Here is a 27,300-nt window from a genome sequence, read left to right as displayed (position 1 = left end):
GACCTCACGTGTCCTCCCTGATCATTCATATATAGTTGATATGACACCATCATGTGGACAGTTTGGGGAACTTCAGTCTCAGTCCAACCATTCATCCGTGGCATTTCACGACACAAAATTTAACTTAACCCAGTTTGATTTGAGATTGTTCTTGTTCAAAATGGATTGACTCAAAAAGCATGAAAACAATCCGTCACATCTTTATTTAACTTCACACAGAGATTACAAAGGCAAATCATGGAAACTGGAAATTGTCCTTCAGTACTCCCTACACCTGTGTTGGAGGGTTTACAGTACAACTCGAGACAAAAATAAAGTTAAAATAAAATAAAATTAGGAAAGTACATTCAGATAACTAAGGCACACACCAGTTAGATTTTTACTCTGTAGGATGATGCTGTCATCATTTTTAACAGTGGCAGTTGGGGTAAACATTTAAATCTTATATGAGAGAAACGCATGAAATTACAATAAAATAAAAAGGAAAATAAAGGAATTGACTTGTGTTTTAGCACACTGCTGCAGAAGATCCACAATAACAAACATATACGGTCATTATAATAAAAAAAACAAGACACAGTCTGGGCCCAAAGATGTAAGCTGCTAGTTCAGTGTTAGGGCCGAATCATACTATTTTTTATACCTAGCAAGTCACCTGCCTTCATCCCATGATGCACTTCTGTTCTGTCTGGAGTCAATATATATATATTTATATCACAATATTTTAAAGAATTTTCTTTAAGATAATTCATGTGACATTATGCAAATGTAGGCAAAAACTATTTATAAAATAATAAAGCTGCCATTCACTGAGACAAAACTCTTAACACGTTAATTAGATTTAAAAAAGTAAGGTTTAATATATATGGATTTTTTTATTTGACAATAGATTTTGTGAAACGATATGATTGACATGATTACCATCTCAATATGATTTTGATGAAAACCGATTAATAATATCTATTGCCCAATCCCAGGTCTGTAAACATTGTATGGGATACAAACCAAAGATGCTTCTGCATGCATGATTGCAATGCATGGAATTTCATCCAATCTCAAATCAGAGGCTACGTGGTTGGACTGTCACTGTAGTATGTTATTTTTCTCAAAGAAAACAGAGTGAAGAGCATGTAAAATATGATTAAACATTGGCACACTGTACATACTGTATAAACCTCACAATGCATTTTATTATATTATTATTTCAATAAGTCTCACTTGACAAGATCTCTTTGAGACAGAAACAATTCCCTATTAAATTAAATTAATGAGTATATCAGTACAAAGTATAGTTATTTTGTCTGACTTTTTATTACATTACGTTTAATTTGGCCAACACTTCTATCCAAAGCGATTTCCAACTTGATGTAGGCAGTGAACATTAAGGGTCTTGCCTTGAGGGCCCACACTGGACTTGCCACACCCTGACAGGGAAATGGACACTGGTCTTCCATACAAAAGTCAGTTGACACACTGAGCTATCCAGCAGCACTTTTATCTAAAGTTTTCTATTGTATTATCAATGTGGAACCATGTCACTGAGATGTTCATCTCCATGTATCTGTCAACTAAGGGAAGAAAAATAGAGAATAATACAAGGAACAGGATTTTAGACCGCAGGGAAAAGCGTGAAATAATTACTATAAACAAAGTAATCAAACACATCACACAGATCTCTCTAGAATTCCCTCCAACTTTCTGGTATGACTTTATCACCCTGAGTATACCTTTCACATCTGCTCAAAGTCTGACATACGCCAAAAAAAAAAAAAAAGAGAAGTCCTAACATTTCGTTGAGACATAATATCTTTGACATGGACCTTGCACTGGCATGTCACTGTCTCTTTCCTCACATTGAGTTTGTTTGGAGCGGCACCCCACACATGACTAGGCCACAGTTCACTGCAACTGAAGGCAACGTCTGTTCATGTGTTGAATGAATGTGCTTTGGTTTTTCAGTGACATACAACGACATCTGTGTCTGTTAACTGCACATTTTACACAACAATCTCACATGTGTTTGGCCACAAAAACGCTAGACAATAAATAAGTTGTTTTTACAAATCCAAAGGTGACCTTACATCCAGATGCTTTAGGATATTTCATGTCAAAGAAAACTTTAACTTTGAAATATCCCCTTCTTTAGATCTTGGTTTAACATACAAGAAGTAGATTTTTTTTTTTCATACTTTTCGGTGCATGTGCAATGTACAAACAAAACAAAAAAACAGACGTAATGCTAATCGATTTCCTTTAGGGAATCACATGCCAATCAGTCCTTCTTCCCCTCATGACCGTTGGCTGCCACTAGCTCTCGCCGGTCTATCTGCTGTTTGTTCCATCTCTTGCTCTTCCGAATGGAAAATCGAACAATGTCCACCATAAACACCCAAGACAGAGCGTACATGGCCACTCCCCCACACTTGATGAAGAATCTGGGTCTTGGGGAGATCAGCTCACAGTACAGCATTGTGCCTCCCACAAAGACTCGCATCAACGTAAACAGCAGCACGAACAGGACGTCCACAAAGTCCCCGAGCCGCGTCCCGTAACGTCCTGTCTGTTTGAGGAACCAGCGGGTCTGCAACAAAGGGTTGGTGATTTCACTGCCAAAGAGAACTGCGCAGCCCTCGATGCCAGACTCCCCCAACCACAGGGTGCACAGGATTCCCAGGATGCTTATGGTGTGGTGGGCCAGCATAACGGCTCCCTCTGTGCGGAAGTACACACACCAGCCCATATCGAAAATAAAGTAGCCCAGGCTCAGCACCATGGCACTTATCTGCAGAGGGGTGTTCTTAGTTCCTGGCATCCACACACAGAAACATACATAGGTTATAGTGAGCATATCTCTTAGATATAAGCAACAGTTATAAATGTGACGAGAGTGTATAATTTTTATTAGCAACACCAAGTGACACAAGGGTTAGTCAAAACCCAACTGAATATTTTGGGATTTGGCGACATTTCTTTGAGTAACTGTAATAATTAAGAAAAACAATTGTCAGAGAAAGAGACAATGAAAACAATTGTTAACTGCAGCCCTAAAGCAATGTCTCCAGATTAACACATTTTTTTTCTCCAGATTAACAAGCATTTACAACATAATGACTTTGAACAACAACAACAACAACAACAACAACAACAACAACAGTGCTTCAGTTTATTTAACTTTTAAGTTATATATTTGAGTCTATGTGTTAAATTACACTTTGATCATTTGGCAGCGGGTAAGCAGCGTGCCCTTACCTGGATAAGTGAAAGGCCACGGTCCATCCACATAGCCTATGTACGCTGTGACGCAGACTGCAGAGATGCCGTGAAACAGGGTGACAAGGCGACAGTTCCACTCGTAACTCCTGGACCCATTAACGTTACACAATAGAATGTAGAGAGAGGTCCAACAGGACAGGGACAAAAGCACAAGAGCCACAAGCAGTTCCATCTTCGCTTCTACAGGACGAAATCAATCGAGAGAAAAAAAAACAGCAAAAAAATAAAACTTACAGAATATTTTAAAAACTTGAATGTCTGCAGTCATCAAGACAACTTTAAATCACATTACACGTCGGTGAGTGAAAATTGCAGCCAGGCGCATCTTGCCTTGTAATATCGCTTACAGTTGAAGGAGACAGCATTACCATCCGAAGACTTGGACTGTGCAACCCTTTGTAAGAGACCAACAATTAGCCTTTGCTTGAACTATAATAGCACTACAGTTGGCCAGTCGAGGGTCTAGTGGGGTGAGGGGGACGTCTCTTCTCCTGCTGTGACGTTTGTACTAGGAGGTGAGACCATGCAGACGGACAGGCCCACACTCGCTGGAACAAGAGACTTCAAGCAAGTTTCAAAACTAGATGAGAGGTCACTGGGTGCTGGGCCTCAGACAGTTCTCATGAGGGAGAAAGGTTATTCGAGTGCTTATCATTACATGACATGTGTCATTTGGAAAACCCTATAAATCAATCCCTAACATATTGTTGTTTTGCTCGGTTAGTATGCTCAGCTTAATTAGCATGGCTACAGGCACATGGATGTTAGGGTGAGGAGGTAAAGATGTGATATTAAGGGAAAATATGGGTATGTTTTTCGAGAACTGTTTTCTTTAGCCTATATAGCAGCATGCAAAATAGGCTGGCATCTAAGCCTACCGATTCAGTTCTCGATTCTCGAGTTTAGCTTTTGAACTTCATGATAACACAAATCTAAATCTATGCTTTAGATCCAAATTAAAATAAAAAAACTACACCAGATTTTGACATTTGAATGATTGAATTCTGTAATGTTATAAGTTAAAGACAATGTAGTCCTTGTAGCCAATAAACAAGTAGGCCTACCCTAATCACAGGACAAAGAAGTGAAGAAACAAGGTAGGTTACCGTTACTTTTTCAAACCAAAAAATTTGAATGTATCAATACCTAAAGAAAGAAAGAAAAAGTGATCTTCACACACTGACTGCAAATATCTCACTAGCCTGCCTCTCCTCCACTGTCAAAGCTACGTGGTTGTTCTGTGACCTGATAATGTAGCACAACAGATTGCCATATAAACAATGAGGAAATATTCCTATGGCTTAGTTGGAAATCATTTTTAGGCCTACCACCATTATTGTTGATTGGGCATAATAGCGATTAATAAAATACTTGAAAGTAGTGTTAAGTAGGCCTAAGCTTAGCGTATACATTTACTTGATGCAAGTTAGCTCATAGGCTAATGTCCTACTCTTTCACTTTATGTCTATCCATCTCATTAACCTATCTAGTAGCGGCCAGATGCTCAATGTGGAACTGCCAACTTGGCCACCAGACTCCTAATTGAAAGATATTTTTTTTCTTGTTTATTTAAATTATAAAAACCCAGGAGAGATAATGTGAGTGTGTAATGCCTTTTGAATAAGATAAGTGGAAGCAGTTTTCTTCTTCTTCTTGCACTAAAACAAAAGGGGCATCTTTAACACTTTAATAACGTTCCCATGGAAACCTGGAAGTGGCAGTGGAAATAACAGGAACGTCGTTGCTCGTTGACAACGCCGGATTGACAGGCCTAGCATTCATCTAAGTGACATCGCTTAACTAAACGTACTAGCTCCTAGTAGTAGCTCTTAGTTAAACTGCAAGGGCAGGGGGTTCAGAGAGAGAGTATGTCCCCCATTTAAAGAGGATGCTCTCTCGAAGGCTATCGCTCCAGTAAGCTGAACCAGACAGCAAAACTAACTGGTAGCAAGCTAACGTTAAAGGGCTAACACAAAGCGTTTCTATGGAGTTTGATAACACGATAACACAAACGCATGCAAATGAACTACCTTGCTGTTGCACGTTGGCCGTCTCTTCCGTCTACATGCTGGGGGTTCGGTGTCCTGTGAAGAAATGTGTTTCTGAAGGAGGAGACTGTAGAAGAGGTTTTCTTCGCAGACACGGTGGCTGCTAGGCCTATTTGTTATTATTTTCGTGAGCTCCGTGGGTGGCAACAACAGCCTCTCTCAGCATCCCGTTAATTCCCTTTCCAGCTGCACAAGCAACTAGTAGGCCTACAACTGTTCCTTGGTTGTATTATCCCGTACTGTGTCGTGGTTTAGAGATAATGAGAGGTTACCGAAAAATTTAACAGAGAAGAAGACACGCTTCCATCTTCCTAGAAGTCTTCCCAAAGCAACGGGATGTTGCTTCGTTATTTAATTTTTTTAAACAGTGGCGACACTTTGTGGTCAATAACAGGAATTACACACACGCTATTCTCTTGCAGGAAGATAGGCCTAGTAATAATAATAATAATATAGGCCTACTAATAGGCCTACGTTAATATGGAATGCACAGTTGGTTAACCCTACCTGCATGACATGAAAATGTCATTGAATGAAATAAATTATGGAATAATTATCACTAACAATTGTAGGCATAGCCTGCAGTGCAAAGAAATACTTTATTGAAACAATTCATGTAGCCTAGAACACAACTCTTAAATGGTACATTACCTAAATGCTTAATTTTCTCCTCATTGCAACGTTTTTACAAAATATTCAGAAACTCTTTCATAGAAAAAATACAAACTTAATCTACAACATAGCAAAATATATCAGTGGAAATGTTAAGGCACTTGATCACCAGAAAAGGCCACAAATAGAACATATGTTTCACTCATTTGGTTCTTTAGTTAGCACGACAAACACAAAACGTATTAAATTTGAAATGGCTGTAGGCTAAAGACTGAAATGAAGGTTGAGGTAAGACAGACCTGTAACCTAGACTATTGATCTAAAGAGCAGAAAAAATATGATTTGGTCCCAAAAGTTCAAATAACTGATCCTTGAATTAAGAAAGTTGAGGGATATAAGGTGTATAAATGATAAACATTTAACTGTGGATAAAAATAAAATTAAAATGTGGAATAGAACATAAAACACCAGAAACTGAAACACTGTTAAACCAGAAGATGGCAGTATAGATTATTAAGACAAGCCTACTCTGTGGTTTTAGTGAACCCTAACATTGAAAACACCATACTGAAGAGGCTGTTTCTAAAAACTGAAATGTTACACTCTTCTCTTGACAGCATTTCCTTTGGTTTATGACACTGAATTTTTTTAACTTACTGAGAATGTGATTGGTGGGCATAAGGAGTCTCCCATGGGTACTGATGAGTAAATACAAAACTGGCCTATTAGATAAGATAATACAATACATCTGTTCATCAGCACTCTGTACAGCCATGAGACATTGGCAACAATAAAGGTTAAGAGGTTAAAATGTTGTGAAATTTATTGTGACTAATTCTTGTTACTGAGGACCTTGTGGTTCAGTCATGTGACTTTAAGAGCGTGTTTAATGCAAAGAGGAAGAAAAGAGTATGTACTTATTTTTAACAAAAAAACAATACAAAAATAGTCCTCCATAATTTCACTTTGCAACCAAAATAAATAAAGCCAGCATTGGAGAAACATTTCCTCTGTCAGCCAGCCTACTTTTTCACAAACAGGTGTCAAGCTGGCTGGAATGAACTTTCTTTCACAGAGCTTTTATAAGAGATGAATCCACCATCAGAACTTTCCTTCAGCAGAATGGAAGATTATGTCTGTCGGACTCCTTTCAGACCATGTTTTTCCACAGCTAGTGTTTAATCTAACCAGAAATGCATTGTCCAGCTCTTAGCTTGTTTGAGAGGTTATTTTTGTTGTTGGCATATGTCTTCTGCTCCGATCATCTTCCCCCCCAAAAAACTAAGATAAAATAAAAAGGCACAAAAGTGACAGCTTCTTGGCAAAGTCTAATCATAGCTTACAACTATATGTCATTTTCCCAAGAAAATCGCTTAAGCTGCTCCTCTGGGAACAACGTGCAGCATCTCTCTTTCCTTAAATGTTTTTGGTCTCATTTGGAACCTGAATTCATTTTTTCGGTTTCAGCTGGAAACATCTGGATCCCTGCACTCACCCACCAAAGGCCGCTTCACAGAACATCACATGAACTTAGGTCCAGTGTTACTGTGTTCCCTTTGAATAGCATGGGTGGAGAAGCATTGCATTTTAATTTTATTTAATTTTATTCTTGGACCATCTGGAACAAAATGCTAGGTCTCCTCATCCCATAGGCAGAGCTGTTTTTGGGGAACGTAGTAGGTGAAATGGTAGCCCTTGCTGCAGCTCTTTATGCCACACTTGTAGTTGGAGCCTCTGCCTGTGGTGTCCCGGCTGCGGCAGTACTTAAGCAGACATGGGTACCACTCCAGACGCAGACCGTAGGTGCAGAGACATGGCTGCCACAAGTCTTTAGTGGAGTGACAGGCCTGAAAGCTGGGTGCCTCTGTTGTTTGAGGCAGGACCTCAAACATGGAGCTATCCACTCCTACAACGCAGACAGAAGAGGGGCGTTATTGTCAGAGCTTTTGGCAGAAATAAAATAAATGCAAGCTATCAGAGGGGTGTGAATCCCTGTCTTTGGGATTTCACTTAATTAAATACTGTATTGAGGGAGAGGGTGAACAAAAAAGAGGGGAGATGGTGCAGCGAAAGGGCAGCTTTTGTTATGCAAAGCAGATGCTACTGTGATTCCCTCCACTGATAATGGCGGAGAGTGCTTGGTGAACCATGACCATCAACATTGTTTCCTCTATAACAGTGCTGTCAGTTGACAATGGTGCTGTCGTATGGATTCTCCTCAGCCTGGATAATTTGGACTTCATTAGTATTAAGACACTTGATCATTTGGCAAAATGGCCTTTAAAAATAAACTGTTAATGGGAATTACGGTCATCCCCCCCAGCCCCTCCTCATTGGACAGTAATGTCACACATTTTTCTCTCTCACTTGCTCTTAGATAAATAAACAATTTCCCTACACCCCAGTGTGTGCATTGTCTATGTTTTAAACGTGGAAAATGGATCAGGAATGTGAGGAGAGACAAAGAGGGTAAACATAGATAGTATGCACAGTAAGTGGGAAGAGGTCTTGAGGTGATAGGAACAGGGAAGATAGAGAGTGTTGGGGAGATAAGGAGTGTCAGTACAGAGATATAGTGTACAGAGACAATCAGAACAAATGGGGGAGAAGAAACAGAGATAGTAGAACAGACATTTGGCTCAAACCACCAATTTCCACTAATGCAAACCTGGTTCTAGATCTGGGCTGGTTCTAGAAACTTATTTGATTTTCCACAGGCTACAGAGCCACATCATTGTGGCATAGTATATGAATGTGTTCTTCCTCCAACTCTGGCGCCAACTTGAAGCACAACAACAACTTACTACTCCCCTTTTTGAAAAATGCTGATACTGGCTTTGCTTTGCTTTAGGGCCTAGTACACAGACATCCAAACATGACTGGCGATCACAAAGTTTTAGTTGGTCTGGTTGGCCTTGATAATCCCACCTCTGATGTAAGCGGTTCTTGGTTCTAGACCAGCATAGATTTGATGCCTCTCTTGAACCAGTTTTCTCCTGACCGCAGGTTCTTTTGAAACCAGAATAACTAATTTGCAGAAATAGGGGTACAATTCACCTTGTGCTAGTTCCAATGAAAAAACAAACATAAGATGACTGCTGACCTTTGTCCAGCCAGTGTTTGACATCGGCCTCCCTGGTGTAGATGGCCTCCCGGGCCTCGCTGCACATGTTGTGGATGTGGGAGCTGAGTTGCCAGGCTCGACTTAAATTGACCGCCGCACTCATCGGCAGCTGCTCCAGTCCTCGCCGTTCCTCCGCCAGGCGAATGGCATGAGGATTTTTCTGAGCGAAAAGAAACACAAAAATGGTCATTGTTCTCAAACTTACATGCTCTGAGAAACATAAACAATTTAACTTCTGGAAAGAACTTCATGATGCAATACATAAACGCTGCTGTCCTGCATGCCGTACCTGTCTGAGACGGGCCATGGACTCACTGGGGATGATCTCATTGCGGTTGAGGTGAGAGATGAAGCACAGAGCCTGGTACTGGTTCTGCCCTCTTTCCAGCTCGCCCAGGATCAGGGCCCGGAATATCTTCACATTCTGCAATACACACAGGGAAGAGAGAGATTGACTGGCTGGAAACGGATAAACAGACGCCTCCCAGAAGACACTGAAAGGGGAGCGTGAGGCAGGGTTATGATAACTTGCTGTTTATAATATGGCGTAGGCCCAGATCTGTAGATTAGAACAAATATTTTTTCCATTTCCGTACTTGACGTAGCACTTCTCCAGACACTTGCAGTAATTCAATATTTGGAGTTCAAAGAAGTTTCTAACAACCGTCTGCCAAAAGTCAAGAGAGGGTTTACATTCACTACACCCATAGAGCCTCATCTGACGTTTTTTGTTGATATTGTGTTATTGTCTGTAGGCCTGTGCAATGTTGCTCCATTAAAAGCTCTGATTATTTGTGCAGTCAAATTAAAGCTTGAAAGCCAAGTAGTTTCTTGACAAACCTATCAGTTTCTCACATGCCGTTAAAGTCGGGAACATTTTACCACGCTGTTTTATGTGGAACTGTAGGAGTAGGAAAATCGTGATAGTGGAGAAATCATAAAAAAAACCTGTTGCTGTTGGCAAGTGTGTGTGAGATCTGGCGCCAAACCCAAGGCCATAAAGAGTGCATGCAAGATGCATGATGGGAAGCTCCAGCAGTTGGGGGGTGGGGGGGCACAGCAGCCGACCTGTCTTCCTATTCAGCAGACAACCCTTCTACAGACTCTCGGCTGCAGATTCAGTACAGACAGTCCCACCAAACACCCCCTCCTCCGCTTTTCACACACCCGTCTGAAGCAAACAGGCTGCAGTGCAGTAGCAGCTTCAAGGCTTTCCCTTGCTGAGCAGGAAAAACTCTGGGACTGATAAACAGCCCAGCGATAACCCCAATGAGTTGTCCTTAAGCCCCTGGGTTCCACTTCCTGTGCGCAACAGTGTACACACACAGCGGGACGGAAGCAATTCAACCTGCTTCCCCGAGTGTTTACACTCTGCAGCTCTTTTATAGCCTTCTTTGCATAATCACAGTTCTTAATTTTAAGAAGCCCTTTTGTCTGTTGAAGAGAGTTTTCTGGCAGGCGCACAATGCAAAGCATGGGAATTTATTTGCACACGACAATCCTGCAATACTTTTTGACCTTTGAGACACAAATTACTGAGCAAATATCGATTCTCTGGCTGAATATGATGCACACCTTTCATACTGTGATAATGATAATAACACAGTACAGTACTTTTTTTCACTTCTTTTTTTCCCAAAAAGAACAAAGTCTGAATGATTAAAGAGAACGTCAAGACTAGAGGAGGCATGAATATATCACAGTGAGCGGAGTAGGATGTACGGAAGAGGGAGTACAATGCAGACGAGAGTCAAGAGTGCCATTTCCCCTCAAGTGCAGTAGAGACGCGGAGGCCACGGCTTCAAGACCTCCCATATTGCAGACACATGGCGCTTTGCTGGGACACAGTGTATGTACGCGTGCGTGTGTGTGTGTGTGTGTGTGTGTGTGTGTGTGTGTGTGTGTGTGTGTGTGTGTGTGTGTAGCCACAGAGAGCGAAAGAGAGAGAGAGAGAAGGGGGAAGGCGTTTGTGTTAGCCGCACAGATCTGCCCCAGGGCCCTCTGGGTAATTACAGAGAAGCAGGGTAGCTCCACCAACTCTGCTCCTTTGGAACTTCGCTCCATGGTAAAGTGCAGACGCTGAGGTCTCCTCCTCCTCTTGTGTCATTATGTGTCCAGATTAATGATTGTCTACCCTCTGCCGCCCCACATTTGGATTGGGTCCAAAAAGGGGCAAAGGGAGAGCAACAGTGTGCTGACTGTGGCAACAACTTCTCCTGACGCAACTTTGTGTCAGGGTCATCTGTACACAGAAATACATCTTAGAAAAGAAATGAAGAAATAGAAATATTTCCTTTGTGCAGAGAGTTCAATGAGAACAACAACTGACACCAAATAGGTCTGTATGGCTAATGAGGAAGCTGCAGCCAACAGTCGATTAGCTTAGCATTAAGATCAGAAACAGAGGGGATAACCATGCTGGCAAGGTTACAAAATCCGACTAGCAGTACCTCAAAAGCTCACTTATTGAGACACTACAGCTTTTTGTTCAATTGGTAGTGTCAAATAAATCATCATTTGTAGTTTTACTGGGTTCATTTCCTCTATCTAGACCAGGTGCAGTTAGCTCCTGTCAATTCCCTCCTCTCAGTCAAGACATTATCCAGCAAAACAGAAATGGTCCTTTTAACGGATTGATTTTTGTAAGCATATAAAAAAGTAAACTTACAGGTATGGTAGGCTTATTTACCTTTTAGTTACCTTTGCCCTCTGTTTCTAGTCTTCATGTTAAGTTAAGCAAACCGTCTGCTGGCTATAGCTTCATGTTTAATGTAAAGACATGAAAGTGGTGGTGATCTTCTCATCTACCTCTCAAACTACATTTAATCCTACAGGTAGCATTAAATCAAATGCTCTATATAGCCAACTCTTGTGAGAAATAAAGTCAAATTGTGAACTTTAAATGGCAATAACAAGCCAGGTTTGATATCTTGGTGTTGTGGGTGCCACAGAGATAATTGGCATGGCTTCTAAAAGCAGAAAGAGGAATAACAATGACATCACCTTCACATCTCCACCCAGACAGAAGCCGTTGGACTGAACTGTTTGTTTGGATAAGACTGGACTCACCCCTGCCTGTCTGAAACCAACGCTGGCACATGCACACACACTGATACGACTGTGCAGTGAGTACGATAGATTACTGGTTTTAAGATTTAAATGTGCAGTGGTTTGGTTAACGTAGGTTTTACACCTGTTTTTACAATTACAGAGAGTAACCAAACACCACCAGAAAGTGAGCCAACAGACTGATCTGATCAAACAATGAGCTACCTCTTTTAAAATCTGCCAAGTTTTTTTTCCAAGTCAGGGAATTATGCAAACGTCTGATGGGGGTGAAGATACCATACAGTAGGACTTTGACATAAGATCAGAGAAATATGATAGAGGCAGGTGTCGGGCTCCTGTGGGATAGCAGTGGGTGGGGGTAACATAATGTTTCCTGTTGTGGTGCTATCTGATGTGATATGAGCACAGATGAAGATTCAGTCCATTGCTCCTCATGCTAGATTACAAACCAGTAGACAAAAGTAACTGCCGGTGAAACATTTGAATAGGAAAACACTGAACGTCATCACAGTCCAGTGGGCCTGCTACGGCTTGAAAACCAAGAGGAAGGCCACTTGAATTCACAACTAAGTGTGGCCTTCAAGAGGAAAACGCTTTACTATCCTTAAAAGTGCATTTCCACAGACCTCTGTAAAATTAAAGGTTTGCAGACCAACATTTAGAGAAAATCACCAGGTGCAGACATTAAGAATTAAAAGAGCAACATTTTCCCCAGTCTAGAAAAAGACGTGTAATACCATAATCAAAGGACAGTGTAGCCTTGAGTTTTCCCGGACCAGCGCAGTGTAAATGTCAGAACGGCTATAAATATTCCACACAAGTACAGATTCCTCTGCATTGCTCCCTGACACCCGGGACTTAGTCCACAGACAAACTAGACAAACTACCACTGGCCAACAGCCAAACACAAGCCTCTATTCATGCAACCCCACTAGTGGGTCATAATTCCTGTTAAACAGGAGAGAGGTGGGTGGATTGGGGGGTGCACCATTTCATTGGTGGTTACCTTTGGTAGGCCCGGTTATTTAAGAGGTGCACAAAAAGCCCTTTCAGGCACTCAAAGGGTGCCATTTACAGTGAACATTCTCTGCCACTGTAGCTGTAACCCAGCAAGACAAATACCTTCTCTTCACAACAGAGTACACCTGGTTTACTGGCTGTGAAAAGGAGAGCTGTATAAAACAACCCACTGAAAAAAAGAAAAGAAAATATATCTGTGAGGGTTTTCTGGAGCTTAAGTTTAAATGTCTGGTTGAACAGCAAGAACGTACATCTCCCCTTTGGATGCTCACTCCCACCTTGCATGCATGGGTGGACATCCAAACACACACTAATGCATGCACACAAAGACGTGCACACACAAACAGTGTGCCAGCAGCTATCCCAGGTTCTTCCTGTTTCCCAATCCCCTCTAAGACCCTGTCTGTTGATAAGGCTGACGGCTGGCCAGGGGAGTACTGTTGGTCAGCCATGCTCTAATGAGTCATTTGGGATCACTGGGCGTCTGTGTGGGGGGTTTGAGTTGGTCGGAAGCATATTTTGTTATTTTGTTTCTGGAATATTTAAAAGTTAAAACTTCCAAAAATCAGGAGAAGTTTCTCTTTTACGGCCAGTTTAACAGCTGCTGATCTTCCATAGTAGAACAAATGTACAGTTTAATTTTATACCTCAAAGTCATCATCACATAGTCTTCCAATTGATCATTTTGGCCTATAGGATCGCAGACAGTGTTGAAATGTTGTATTTACCTTGAGGATCCCCATCTTACCAAAAAGCGGTCCAACTCCACTTTAAAATAACATACAGATCTTTGTGTTTTTACAATGTGCTTGGATGGAATTTTGTCATGAGGGGAGCCCAGTCTAGAAGCACAGGTGTGGGCCAGGATTAAAGATCACGTTGGGGGACAAGAGGGAGAGAGGGGGTGAGGGGGTGAGACTCGCACAGACAAAAGGAGCGGGAGAAAAGCCACTGCGCTAAGGAACTGCTTGAGTTGCAGCTAATTACACAGGCTCCAAAGGCAGGAATGTGGAGTCACATTCAGGGCTGGTCACACCTGGCCGTCCAAAGAGTGGGGACAATTAGTAAACAGTGGCAGTGAATGGACAATGAAAACACTGAAGGCCAAGCAAAGAAACGGTGTTCCCCTTGGATGTTTCTCCAGACAACAATGGAAGGTAACTTACTTTTCCAGCTGCTAGAATGTTAACATTTAAGTCTTATGCTTGAATTCAGAAGTACAGCCACAAAAACTCCACTATTTACCCTTTATAAAAGTATACCAACCTGTGCAAAGTATGTGAAGGCCACAAAGAGGAAACTACTCCTTCACCCAGAATGTGGATCCAATTATCGGGACACCCAAACTGTTTATGGAGACTTTGCATCCAGGAAATGAGAAGGAGAAAAACTGTGCAGAGCTAACGGAGAAGGAAATGAGGCAGATAGATAAGCAGAAACAATAAAGAGGGCTAAAGTCCCATTAAGCCCTGACCATTGTTACACAGCTTCATATCAGGTTGTAGGACACACACACACACACACACACACACACACACACACACACACACACACACACACACACACACACACACACACACACACACACACACACACACACACACACACACACACACACACACACACACACACACACACACACACACACACACACACACACGGCTATATTAATGCCAAGGCATTTAACAAATTTTGTGTGTGTGTGTATTTAAAGCTAAATATCATTCATCGTTTATAAAAAGTAGATATTTAAATTTGTTTTTCTAATTTTTCTAATGTTATGACTAATAAAATGTTCACAATAAATGGGGAGATGCAATCAATCCCAGGTGTGGACCCATACAGTATAATTCATTTCAGCACTACAACTGACTGAACTGTCCCGGGGTTTGCTTAGTGAAGTCAAGGCACTTCAGGACAATGGAGATCACGACAGAAGATTTGGCAAAGTAAACCTTTTGTTAGCATTTGTTTACTTGCAATCTAAAAACCTCTGGAGGTAGAAATTATCACAACTATGCACGGTGCAAGCCACAACGGCTGTCTCCTTTGTCCATGAATGGCCGTTACCAAAAGCACCATGCAGTCCACTGTCCCAGAAAAGATGATACCTCTCTCTCTTCGCTATGTTCTCTCTCCCTGTATGACTGGGGAATGGAAAGCTGTTTTCTTTTATCAGCAAGCATGTCAAGGCTAACATCTGGCCTGCCGGTTGTAGGAGGAGGGTAAAGGATAAAGACATCAACAAGGGCCGAGGGGCCACGAGAGGCCAAAAGGGGGCGGGGGGGGAATGTGGGGCCTTGAAGGGCCACAACAAGGCCACAGAGGAAGGTATTTTCCTAGGATTTGGGAGTCAGCAGGGAACAAAGGGTGGCTATAAAGACTTAAGTTGTAAGGGTTCATCTTTGAAAAGCTCCACCTTCTGCACGCATCCAATGACAGAAGGGAGGAGTAGAAACAGAAACAACACAACATAAAAACACAACCTACATTTTGAATAATACAAATAAGTAGAAAATATCATTTGTGAGATATATTTTCCCTGCAGAGTAACGTCACACAACCTCAATGTACTCAAATGCCAACGTGTGAAACCGATATCACTTTCTAGACATGTACGAACTGTGCAGTTCCCTCCTAATCACGTCCATCTTGTTTCACTAGGCAGTAACTCATCTAGAGGAGTTTTCCCTCTCCCACGTGGAAAAGGGCCATGGCCAGAAAGGAAGGAAGCTTTGTAGGAGTAGAGGTCTTCTAAGGTACTGCTCAGTGAAAACATCAAAGCTTGAATATCTGAGCATGTATTGAGGTCAAGGAGGAAAACCTGAGGTCTATTTCCGCTTGTCTCTCCACTCACATGGATGCATTCACTGAATGTTGGTGACTCACAGGATATCTCAAAGTCCCCCACACATGTCTCAACAGTAGGGTGAAGCAACAACATTTCCCGGAAGAGGTGACACTTAACTGTGTAAAAAAAACAAAAAAACATAATAATAATAAAAGACCTGGCAAGTTTGTGCAAGTGACAAGGTGTTTAGGGGTTGAGTAAGAAGTAAGGTGTGGCAGCAAAAAGGAAAACAAGACAAAAGCAAGGCCTTATATGAACTAACTGCACTACACTACACTGCACTGGCTTGCTACTGATGTGAAGTACATAGCAACCAACCAGCAGTTGCTTCACTTGGCAAATGGTGACGTTTTTCACAAACAAAAATGGGATTGCCAGCAAGCCTCCCACACAGGCGAGAGAAAGAGAGTTGGTCTAATAGCTAATAAAGGTCTCAGTCCAAATCCATTTGAACAATTTTAATGGGCGACCCAGTGAGTGAAGGCTGTATGAGAGCTAGGCATTGGCCTACTGCAGAAACTGTGCTGCATTTCCCAAAGGGAGCTAAAGGCCAACCAACCTGCATCCACACCCCCTGACTTCCATTCAGCTTTTGACATGGCGCATGAGGGTGTGTGAAGAGAATATCGAACTCATTCTTACAGTAAAGCATACTGTTAGGCGTGTCCATAAAGCCTCTGTGCTTTGAAGACAATCAGAATATACACTAGAGTGAACCTGACGGGAAGACTGCCCCCGGCTGAAACACAATCCGCTTTATAAGGCTGAAATGAAAAGGGAAACTATCAAAACGGCAGACACTGCTCATTATCTCACTAAGGTGCCATTGTTTACAAAATCCAGACCCATTTAACATGATAGTGTGAGGTAGTGAGTGTCGAGTGGCCTCCAACATCTGTTGCCCCCTTGACCCTATGACTTTTGATGTGTTTAAGCTCTTTAGTTTCAGCTCTTTAGTTTCCACTATTATGTTAGAACATTCAAAACATTTTGTCTGGAAAACATTTCAAATTTAAAAACAGCCTATTCAAATGATTCTGCCATTCACATGGGCAAATATTTATTGGTGTTTTTACTTTTTACAATTAAACCAAAACAGATTTCACAAAATGTAAAACTGTCCCCTCAGATGTTTTCTCACACAGCCGAGGTGCATGAAAGCATATATGTGGATGTGCACTGTTGCATCCCAGATATGAGACCTTCTCTGAGTGTGAAGTCAGCTGTGAGGCCCATAATGTCCCGCGCATTCCTGCATTGATCAAACCCACCGGTTGGACATGATAGTGGGACACACGGAGTGCAAACTGATTAGCTTCACCGACAAAAGTATTTACATCTGGAAAGACCTAAAAAAAAAAAAAATCTCAAAATATGCAAGACATTTCCCTCTGGATTAATCTCCAAGACATGGTTTATGTCCGGCTCAAGGTCTTAGACTGTGTTTGACCATAAATTGTTGCAGCGGTTGCTGAAGGAAAAAAGCCACTAACACATGACTCTGGAGGAATTGTCTCTTCAACACAACTAGGGATGAACCCATCCAATACCAGTACCGGGTCTTTTACTGCTGCAATTCACTCATCGGATATCAGACTGACACCACCGATCCATGTACCAATCCAAATTCCATAGTCCAATTGGGTAGTTTTTCATGCTGTTGTTTGTTTGGAGTTGTTGTTGCTGCGTAATAATAAAGCCCTGCTTAACTTGTCGTGTTCAGAGTCAGGAAGCAGCCAGCAGCTTATGTTCTAGGGCTTTTTGATTTGCGGACATTCATTTCTTTACACATTCTTGATTTTCTTTATACTTTCACAACCTTTTGAAGGAGTTGAAGTTGAGATATACTTCTGTAGTGTTGAAACACGTTCAAAGCAGTTCAAAGTTATTTTAAAGTTGCTTAAGCCTTTATAAACTTACACATAATATCACCACCAATACATTTTTTTTAAATTATATTGTACAGTATTGGTACCAGCCGATATCCAAAACTGAAGTGTCAGAACGGAAATCTGATATACTTTTGTAGTACCTCGGATATTGCGTTACAACATTTTACACTGAGCACGTCATCAGTATATGACTGAACTGCCAGATTTCTGCAATTAGAGTAGATTCAGCTGTAAATACTTCACCATGATACCAGATCTATGACCCTGCGGAGAGTTAGTTGAGCAACCTATGCAATTACGGAACAATCTGTGGATGATCATTTCCCTTCCATGATGCCGGTCTTTAAAAAAAAAATAACAATAACATCATAGTTCTTTAGAGGTTCGAATTTAAAAGACCCTGTTATCTACAGTACATGTAGGGATACACTAAACATGACGCAGAGGTGTCACAAGCAGGCTCAACCACATCATCTCTTCCACATGTCTGCAAGCCTTCAACAGCACACGTAACCCTCCTGAATTCACACAGTGCGGACCGATTCTCACAGTGATCCGTTACTTGGATAAGGTTGACTCAACTTTCTTCTCACATCCACCAGACCCCTCCGCCGATGTCTAATGGCTATAACATTTACAATCGCTGTCTTTGGTTTGCCACGTATTCACAGAGCACAGATGAGCAAGATGGCTGCTGTCTTCTGATTATTTACAGTCCTTTTGGAAAGGATCCTAATAATATATAAACAAAAGACCAGATTTGTTGATGTATGAGGAATATGCTTTCCAAAGAATCATTTAACCTGCACAGAACCTATCCACCTTGGGCTGTGTTATTCATTGTAAATCTCCAGTGTCCTTTACATCCCTGTTAAAACGCTTCTTCCCACATGCGTTCATCTGGACTGTACATTCGTGGCAGCTGGAAGTGACAGCCTGTCCAACTTTCCATAAATCTTGGAGATACTGCACACCAGCTGAATGAAAACCACATGCAGGAGTAATGAGGAGAGGAAGGAAGAAGGGAGCAGGAGACGGAGAGGGGGACAGAGGGAGGAAGAGACAGAGAGAGAGAGAGAGAGAGAGAGAGAGAGAGAGAGAGAGAGAGAGAGAGAGAGAAAGGGGGCAAGGAGGCCGACCTACAACTGAACAGATAAATCAGGCAGCGGAAAAGTAAAGTGATCTAAGAGGCCATGTTGGCTCTATTCAAATATACAAAACCATATGTGCGTGTTTGTGTGTGTGCGTGCAAACTTGTGCACGCATGAAGGGACGCCACCACTTTAGGGGCGCCGTGCGCAACCAAGCAAAGGCTCCCCTTTGCTCACAGATCAGTGTATGTCGCCCTATATTGGTGTGTCACTGGTGATTGGGGGCGACGGCCTCCTCTTTCAACTCTAAATTAGCTGTTTTGGTTAGTGAACCAGACCTGCAGATCAAAAAGGTCAGACATGCCCACTTAATCCTGGTAAATCTCCCCCTTCACATCTCGCCAGCCTGTCAGCGTCTGTGTGACAGCAACCATCACAGACACATGCCTTTGCTCTGCGCCTCTGGGAGACCCCTACCCATTACACACACACACACACACACACACACACACACACACACACACACACACACACACACACACACACACACACACACACACACACACACACACACACACACACACACACACACACACACACACACACACACACACACACACACACACACAACGCTCAGCAGATGTAGTTTTCCTTCTACAACTGACATTTATGTGTCTCAGAGTAATCATTGTCAAAAGCGAAACAGTGTCATCTTTCCAAAAAGAAAAAAAATCATAAAATGTATTGGCAGTCAGGGAGGAGACACTTGATCTACTGGTCTACTTTTAGTCTACTTTTTTAAGAATGCTAAATATGGCGGTCGATGAACAACTCTGGGCTGGACGAGAAAGGGGTTAGTGCACATCCACATCTAAGGAGGAGCAGCTGTCTTGACCTCTGGGGGACTCATGCAGGGATGGAAAAAGATGAATGAAAGTTCTGCTTGAGTTTATATCTGGAGTTAACAGCGCCGGCTCCAGGGGGGAGGGACTTCAGGCTTTAAGGATGTCTCACTTTAAAACGTCAGATTTGTAAGGTGGCATCCTTTGCATCTAGACGGCCAATTGGCCCGACACAAAAGGCCAGTGTGGTTACTCGAGTTCAGCCTTGATGGGATATAGATGTTCGGCTGAACACATGAGACCATCAAAATAGAAATAAAAAAATTGAGAAAATGTGGTAAAAAAATATATATCAGGGAAAAGGTCAACAACTTCTATGGAGCTTGCTTTTAAGTTATAGACCTCACTCCCTATGACATGACTATGGTTAGAGCTGGGTGTTTTACTGATAATGTGAGACATGTACACAAGCTTGTTTTTAAATCACATTTTGTCCTGGGTACCCCGGTTAGGCTGACCTGTGTAAACATTTTCAGTGGCTCCCAAAGAAGGCTGTGGGGCACAAATAGTCCCCTGAGAGATATTCCAGGAGGTCCCAAAGTGAAACAAATAGGTTTCCTTTTGTATTATGCCACTCAAAACTGCATTTAGCCCACTACTTACACTATACATTAACTTAGTAGTCATTTTATACACTTTTTAAGATCCAAATTATGGAAGGAGCAGTGATGGCCCCCATGCCTTCATATTGGGATACAAGAATTTGACTTGAGTTCTGATTTGGGCTAAATTTACATTTATTTGAGACTTTCTAACAGCATCCTCCAAACCCTTATTTCATCAGGATTTCAGAATAAATTGGACGACAAAAACTCTTCCCTTAGGGCTACCTAAAAAATGCCAAAAATGCTACTCGGGACCACTTCTCTCACCTGTTTGAAATCCGCCACAAAAGTGATGAGTGTCCCGTCGCCTTGCTTGAACTCGAGCGATATGGAGTCTTTCTCACTGTCCGCCTCCAGCACCTCCTCGGTCACCAGTCCGTCGGCGAGCCGGACCCGCACGCGCAGCTCCGAACCAAGTCCCACAGCGACGACCAGCACCAGGGCGCACACACAGGTCAGTATCCGAACAGAAGCGGCACAGATGCAACTGGCAAACATCCCCAAAGACGCAAAACGGAACCAGACGGAGGTAAAAAAATCCAAAGATCTGCGTTCATATCCCTGAACTACAATCGAGTTTGCGTAATGTCTTTTTCTTCATGTCGAAAAAAGAAGAGAGGTGTTGTTTAGGCTAAAGTATAGGTCGCGGCTCCATATGGTCCCCCCTTAGTTCCCCAGCACTTCCCCGAAACACAAGCAAGCTAATGGAAATCACACGACAATCCCCTTAACAAAAAAAAAATCTCGGCTTTTCACTTCTGTCTTGAGCCCCAGTTCACTTCTAATGAAAGTCGCTCACTCTCCGGTGTTGTTGATATGGGAGCATGCGCATTTCCATCCCCCCCACAACTGCCTCCGCACTACAGCCACTACGTTGCTTCTCATTCTGCTTTGTGTTGATATTCCCGTCTTCTTCTCCTCCTTTCTCCTCTTCTCCCTCCGTCTGCAATTCATGCAGTCCCCAGTCCCGTCACTTCCTATCCGTCGGTATCCCACCACCACCGCTTGCCTAGCCTCCAAACTTTCGGCTGTCTGTGAGTGAGTGCAGTGTGATAGTAAACTCTTAAAGCCATACCACCCTCTGAAAACTCTGCCCATCCCCCTAAAGGCCTCATGTGATCCTTCTGCACTCCAAGCAAGTGGGCTAAACTATTCATTTTGAGGCACCTGGGACCAAATCTAAGACTAGCAAACAACATAACTGTGGGCCCTGCTGTTGTAAACAACAACAACAACAACAACAACAGTGAAACAGCATAGCTTTTTAACTTCAAACAGTGTTCCAGGGATCTAGTGTTCCTGTAAGGAAAGTTTGTTTATTCAGTTATGACAATATAACTCGTAAAAAATTCACTTCTCTGACACCCAAAGTGATTTTGTCATCTTGTGATTTAAATACATGTTTCTCATGCATGCCCCCGGCATACCAGGCATTATTATTGTGTCTTTTTGGCATCAGATGTGTAAATCGAGGCTATTACTGTGAAAATCAGCACTTACGTCTATACCGCCTACGGCCAAACAAGGAAAACAAAGATCTGATGTGCCCATCTAATCCCTCTGACACCTACCAGCTGAATTTATGAATTCAGCTGGTAGGCTATTCCTTGTGAAATAAATCTAACGGGTAATTATAATGACAACGCATGGTTGATATATGAACGTTTCAGCTCAGACAGGCCTTCATTCTCCTGGCGTGGATCGTCTCATTTCATGATATCCTCAATGGAAAGCTTGATAAACCTGAGGTAAAGTGCCAAACGGGAGAAGCTGCCTATCTGAGGGAGGATCTTTAATGGTAGATCAGCATTGTGGGTGTTTGTTTGTGTGTGTATTGCAAAGAAAGGGAGGGTGATATTTTTTGCACTTAACTCCCTGAGCAGTTGTGCTATCTCTGTCAGCTAACGCACTGCATTGTGGGTGGGCCGAGCCCCAGGGCTGGTGACCCCAAATGTGCTAGGACATGAGTAGCTGCGAAGACCGAGGGGTGGTCGCTCCAGTGAAGGGTAAAAGCAAACAGAGAGGCTATAAAGCAGAGCAAACACTGTTTAGATGGGCCTGGCAAACCAAACGGGGCCCCGGACCCTGATAGACTGGAGGAGTGGGGGTCAGGCAAACACACCCCTTTGTGATGGAGTTTAGTCCTTGAGTATTCCATTCTCAGGCTACATCTCAGTTAGAGCATTTAAAGAGCTGCGGGCTAAAGCTTTGGGACAACAGTTGGTGATGGGATGTGATTCTCCAAAGTCAACATTTTAGTACCACATGCACCGTCAGCCAGCGTTTCAGTCTGCCTCCACGGTTCACACTTAAGATCAGGAGCAACAACAAATTTTGGGAGCTGCATGCATTCAAAATCCTGTGCAAGCTTGTTGCACCAGTTTTACTCAAGCAATCCAAGCACGGACAATAATACACACACACACACACACACACACACACACACACACACACACACACACACACACACACACACACACACACACACACACACACACAGAGCAGTCCAAAGTTCAGTAGCTCTGCGAGGCTGTTTGCAGTGACTTTGCCGGATATAGCAAAGACGGACACAAGCTAGTTTACAGAGGGAGTTCATGATTAACTAGCAATTGCGTTGTCTTGCAGTAATCTGGGACACAATGATCAGTATATGGTCATCCACCATGTCAGTGTTTACACCTCTCCGGTCTTTTATCACAATCAGCAGCCCAGAGTGGAGAAGCAAATCTGTTAAGAAGCGGAAGTGAGAATCATACACACACCCTGAGGATTATATTTGCTTTAAGCAAGCTTTACGCATTAACAGAATTTAGATTTCATCATTTTCCTTTCACCTTGTGCCTCCATGAAGGAGCAATGGTATGAAAGAGTAGATAAACAATTTTGGATCAGATTTTTGATCATACCACATGGGGACATTAATCCTCAACTGCTGCAAACACAAACCCACCCACACACACACACACACACACACACACACACACACACACACACACACACACACACACACACACACACACACACACACACGTGCACTTCCACCTTTACAGAGAAGTATTTGACTTTGATGAGGGACAATTGTGCTTATTTTCAGAGTTATTCAGCTTTTACCACTATTCCAGTGGTGTGAGCATGTATGTGTGTGTGATTGTGTGTGGATTTTGAGAAAAAGCTTGAAACCGTTGCATTTCACTAGGGGATTTGTGCCACCCAGACAGAGCTTTTCCCCAAAACAGCAATTTTTGCCAGCGAACTGCACAAACACTTGGGAATCTAGCCAGGTTTCGCAGTTGCATGGATTAAGCAGGTATTCCCCATAACTGGAAAATGTTGCCTTTGTAGTATGGGATTGGGAAACTCCAGAGACAGAAAGACAATATTGGCATTGTGGGTTGATCAGCATCACATGCAGCCAAGTGGTAATACCCCTAATACTCCCTGAAAAGGCATAATATTTTTGTCCATAATGGTTTGCTTGAACAAAGTATTTGGAGGTAATCAGAAAGCCTCCAAAACCTACAAACTGGTGATGTTTCACCTCTGCAGTATGAGCAGTCAATGGGGGAGAGCCAAGCTCTGTGGTTGATCTAGTCAAACCATCCTCCAGAGACCATAAGTGTGTGTGTGTGTGTGTGTGTGTGTGTGTGTGTGTGTGTGTGTGTGTGTGTGTGTGCGCACACACGCTTACTTTCGGAATGTGTAGAATATTTACACAAGGATTTCAGGAGCTGAAATCAAGCTGCATTGCACTCCTCTGATGATATTTTCATATCTTTGCTCCCCTATCCTGCTCCCCCCTAACTACTTTGCTTCCAGTTGTTTGGGTCTCCCTCTTGTAGGCTGATATTCCCTTACACATGTGGGGCTCTGCAGCCACAGTTTCCCCTATTGGAGCACAGGCTCTCATGGAGGAAACCAGTAGTAGTATGTATGCATTTATATAACACATTTGATACCCAGTGTGAAAACATAATGTGCCCTGTATTAAGCTATAAAGAACAAAAAGATATAATCACTTATAATAAAATTAATGCTAATAATGACAACACAAAGTAACTAAGAGCATTAACCCAAACACTGTACTTTAGTGCAAATTGGAGGTGTACTTTAGTCAAGTATTTCAACATCATTAGGGGAAATATTGTCCTTTTACGCCACCAAGTATATTTGACATGTTTTTATTAACTAGTACTAGTTTATAAACAATGAACTACTTAACAGATTAAGATTTGTATGTATGTGTTATGATCTTCTTAGAAAATGTGATAAACAGTTATAGTTGAAACTTTCAAACAGTATATAAAACATCCACAAACTCAGTGCTACCTAGTACCTACTTATTACATCAGTACAAAGAGTCTATTAACACTGTAGGCCTAATTATACATGGTGCAATAGTATAACACTTACTAAACTTACATTGCCTTTCGTACCTAATAATACAGGATCTGAATACCTCCTCCACAAGTGGAGTATGGACCCATTTCAGGTCCTGCTTGAGCAGCTTGAGTTTACCCCCGGGACAGCGAGAGAAGAAGAAAATTGAGAAGGAGAGAAGAGAGATTTTATCAGCCATTTGTTGTATTGTTTGATGATCTTTGTTACATAAGCCCAAGCGCACAAATGTTTAGTTGGATGCCGTTGAATGATCCTACATTATTTAGTATTAAGTCACTGCTGGAGTGGCGTCCAGATGTTCTCCTGTCATCACTAGCAGGGCACGGTTCAAAGGAAGAGGAACGGCACGGTGAAATAACAGAGGAGGTATCATTTAACCCCCGCCTCTCCAAGGAAAAGAATCACGGCCCCCACAAATAGCTCCCTGTCCCACGCAATCACCTGAATTACAAAAGAATTCCGTGGAAATTCCAATAAAGTTAATGACAGACAGAGAGAGAGAGGGAGAGAGAGAGAAAGAGAGAGAGAGAAAGAGAAAGAGAGAGGGGGAACAGTAAAATAAATAAGCATGTTTGGGCTTATGGCTCTGAGCATTAGACCCCACAGTGACTGAGAATCCTTCCTGGCAGAGCCCCAGTAGGAGATAAAAGACAATCCCTCTCTAAACACATGCGTAAGAAAGGTATAATTTATCTCTCCCTCATTATGGCAGGTCAAAGCTGTTGTGATCTTATAGCTGAGGTTGAGTTACCTCTGTATTTCCTTCTAGGCTATTCATATACAAATAATTGGAGCATAGTGAATGCACGCATTGTAATTAGAACACAAGGAGCCTGTTTCATGCTGCCTGTGTGTATACATCTGGCAAACCTTAAACCTTTGTATTCTCCTTTTTTTAAACAAACATGAGTACAGCATTCTTCACAAGAACCTTAATAGAAACTTAAAGCTACGGAGTTTATTGTCGATGGGAAAAAGTGGCGCTTGAAAGTACAGTAAATGATTTTTTTGGCCAAGAATCTCCTGCAACTCTCACTTCGTCAGATGGCGTTGATTAAAGTCCTGGTTCTGAGGAAGTACATGACCCAGAAAACATCTGTTCGGGATATAGAGAAGATCTCCTCAGTATTTAATAAATAAAACCCTCGGCCTGCTGGGGTTGAAGTAGAAATGACTGCTAATTCTCTGTGGGGGGGCATTTAATAAGGTTGCTGGGAGTCATACGGAGGTGAATCACTCAACACAGTTTCCTTTAGCAATTAAACTTCCTTTTATATAGGTGATACTTGTTCATATTTCTTGTAGTAAACATTTTGCTCTGTTCATAATATACAGTTTTACCAACTATCTGCAACAGCCAGTAAAAATGTGGTTAAATTCACATGTTTGGCAGTGTGTGCTGCTGTAGTGGAATTGCAACGTCACCTTGAACAAATTTCACGGCTTATACTTGAGTACTGTATCAATATAATTGTGTGTGTCCATTGTAAGCCCCTCGAAATAAGACCCAATTACACACAGTGTTTAATACAGTGTGTGTCATATATGTTCTGTAAGAATGACTAAAAAACAATCAAAAATACTTTTGGGAGGGGTTCAACAAAAAGGGGATCATTAACCAATGTACTTAATAGAACTACAGGAAAATCTTAATTTTAGGGTTCAGAGTTTTAAAATGTCCTTTTACTAATTTCAAATTACCCGAATGATGCTAAGTAATTGTCACAACGTACTTGAAAATAGTTGTCAGCCGTAAGCTGACGTGTTGATAAATAGTGCATAGATATTTCCCCCTACTAACAGTAGTGTTGCTTTCAGCCTTGTCCAGAAGTTTAGGGTCCATCCATTACAATTATCATACCAATATTCCACTATGCCAATATCGCTTACTTGCTCGAGGTCTTCTACACAAAAACAATCATTCTGTTGCCAGGAAATTTCCCAGCATGCAATAGGTTCATATTTTCTAGATTAGTTGATATTACAGCCTGCCGTGCAAGAGTCCTTACTCTTGGGTGAGAGGAAGAGGCGTCATGTCTATTGGGATACGATTGGCTCTGCAACCGCCATTAAAGAAAGAGACGGCAAGTTTGAGCCTGCACTGCTAACTAGCAGAACTGAACTGTGATACACCAAGGGCTGTCTGTGAGGGACTCTGAGTCGGTTGTGAACAACAGTGTAAATTAAATTCTGACTGACATCTCGGCACACCATGGGCTTAAAAATGTCCAACATAAACTGAGAGTAAACTCCAAAAGAAACAAGGCATTCTGACTGCTGAATAAGAGCACTTTATCATCGTTGCTTTTGGCCAGAGAGGAAGAAAGAGAAAGAGAAGACATGCTTTAATTACTTCCTTTGGGGGAAATTACATTTTCACTCCTTTGTGTGTGTTTCATTTGACCAAATGGCAGC

At 42.1% G+C, this 27,300-nt stretch overlaps 2 protein-coding genes across 3 annotated transcripts; both read right to left on the bottom strand.

The window, feature by feature from the left end:
• Positions 1 to 2,198: 2,198 nt before the first annotated feature.
• Positions 2,199 to 5,580, bottom strand: tlcd5a (TLC domain containing 5a). Of its 2 annotated transcripts, XM_080053788.1 has the most exons (3): positions 5,304 to 5,580; positions 3,250 to 3,453; positions 2,199 to 2,805 (listed from the first exon to the last, which is right to left on the bottom strand). In XM_080053788.1, exons 2-3 carry the CDS (start codon positions 3,443 to 3,445, stop codon positions 2,273 to 2,275), a joined length of 729 nt encoding a protein of 242 aa, XP_079909914.1. In that variant the 5' UTR covers positions 3,446 to 3,453; positions 5,304 to 5,580; the 3' UTR covers positions 2,199 to 2,272. The 2 variants fall into 2 exon arrangements, with proteins under 2 accessions (XP_079909914.1, XP_079909915.1); XM_080053789.1 differs by lacking the exon at positions 5,304 to 5,580 and having other exon boundaries at positions 3,250 to 3,476.
• Positions 5,581 to 5,911: 331 nt separating this feature from the next.
• On the bottom strand, positions 5,912 to 21,475 carry oafa (OAF homolog a). The gene is made up of 4 exons (XM_080025308.1): positions 20,755 to 21,475; positions 9,347 to 9,481; positions 9,037 to 9,217; positions 5,912 to 7,839 (listed from the first exon to the last, which is right to left on the bottom strand). Exons 1-4 carry the CDS (start codon positions 20,983 to 20,985, stop codon positions 7,565 to 7,567), a joined length of 822 nt encoding a protein of 273 aa, XP_079881434.1. The 5' UTR covers positions 20,986 to 21,475; the 3' UTR covers positions 5,912 to 7,564.
• Between the last annotated feature and the right edge of the window lie 5,825 nt (positions 21,476 to 27,300).

This window comes from Ammodytes marinus (assembly GCF_949987685.1).
Source record: "Ammodytes marinus genome assembly, chromosome: 3".
NCBI lineage: Eukaryota > Metazoa > Chordata > Actinopteri > Uranoscopiformes > Ammodytidae > Ammodytes > Ammodytes marinus.
This window is presented reverse-complemented; position numbering and strand designations above follow the sequence as displayed.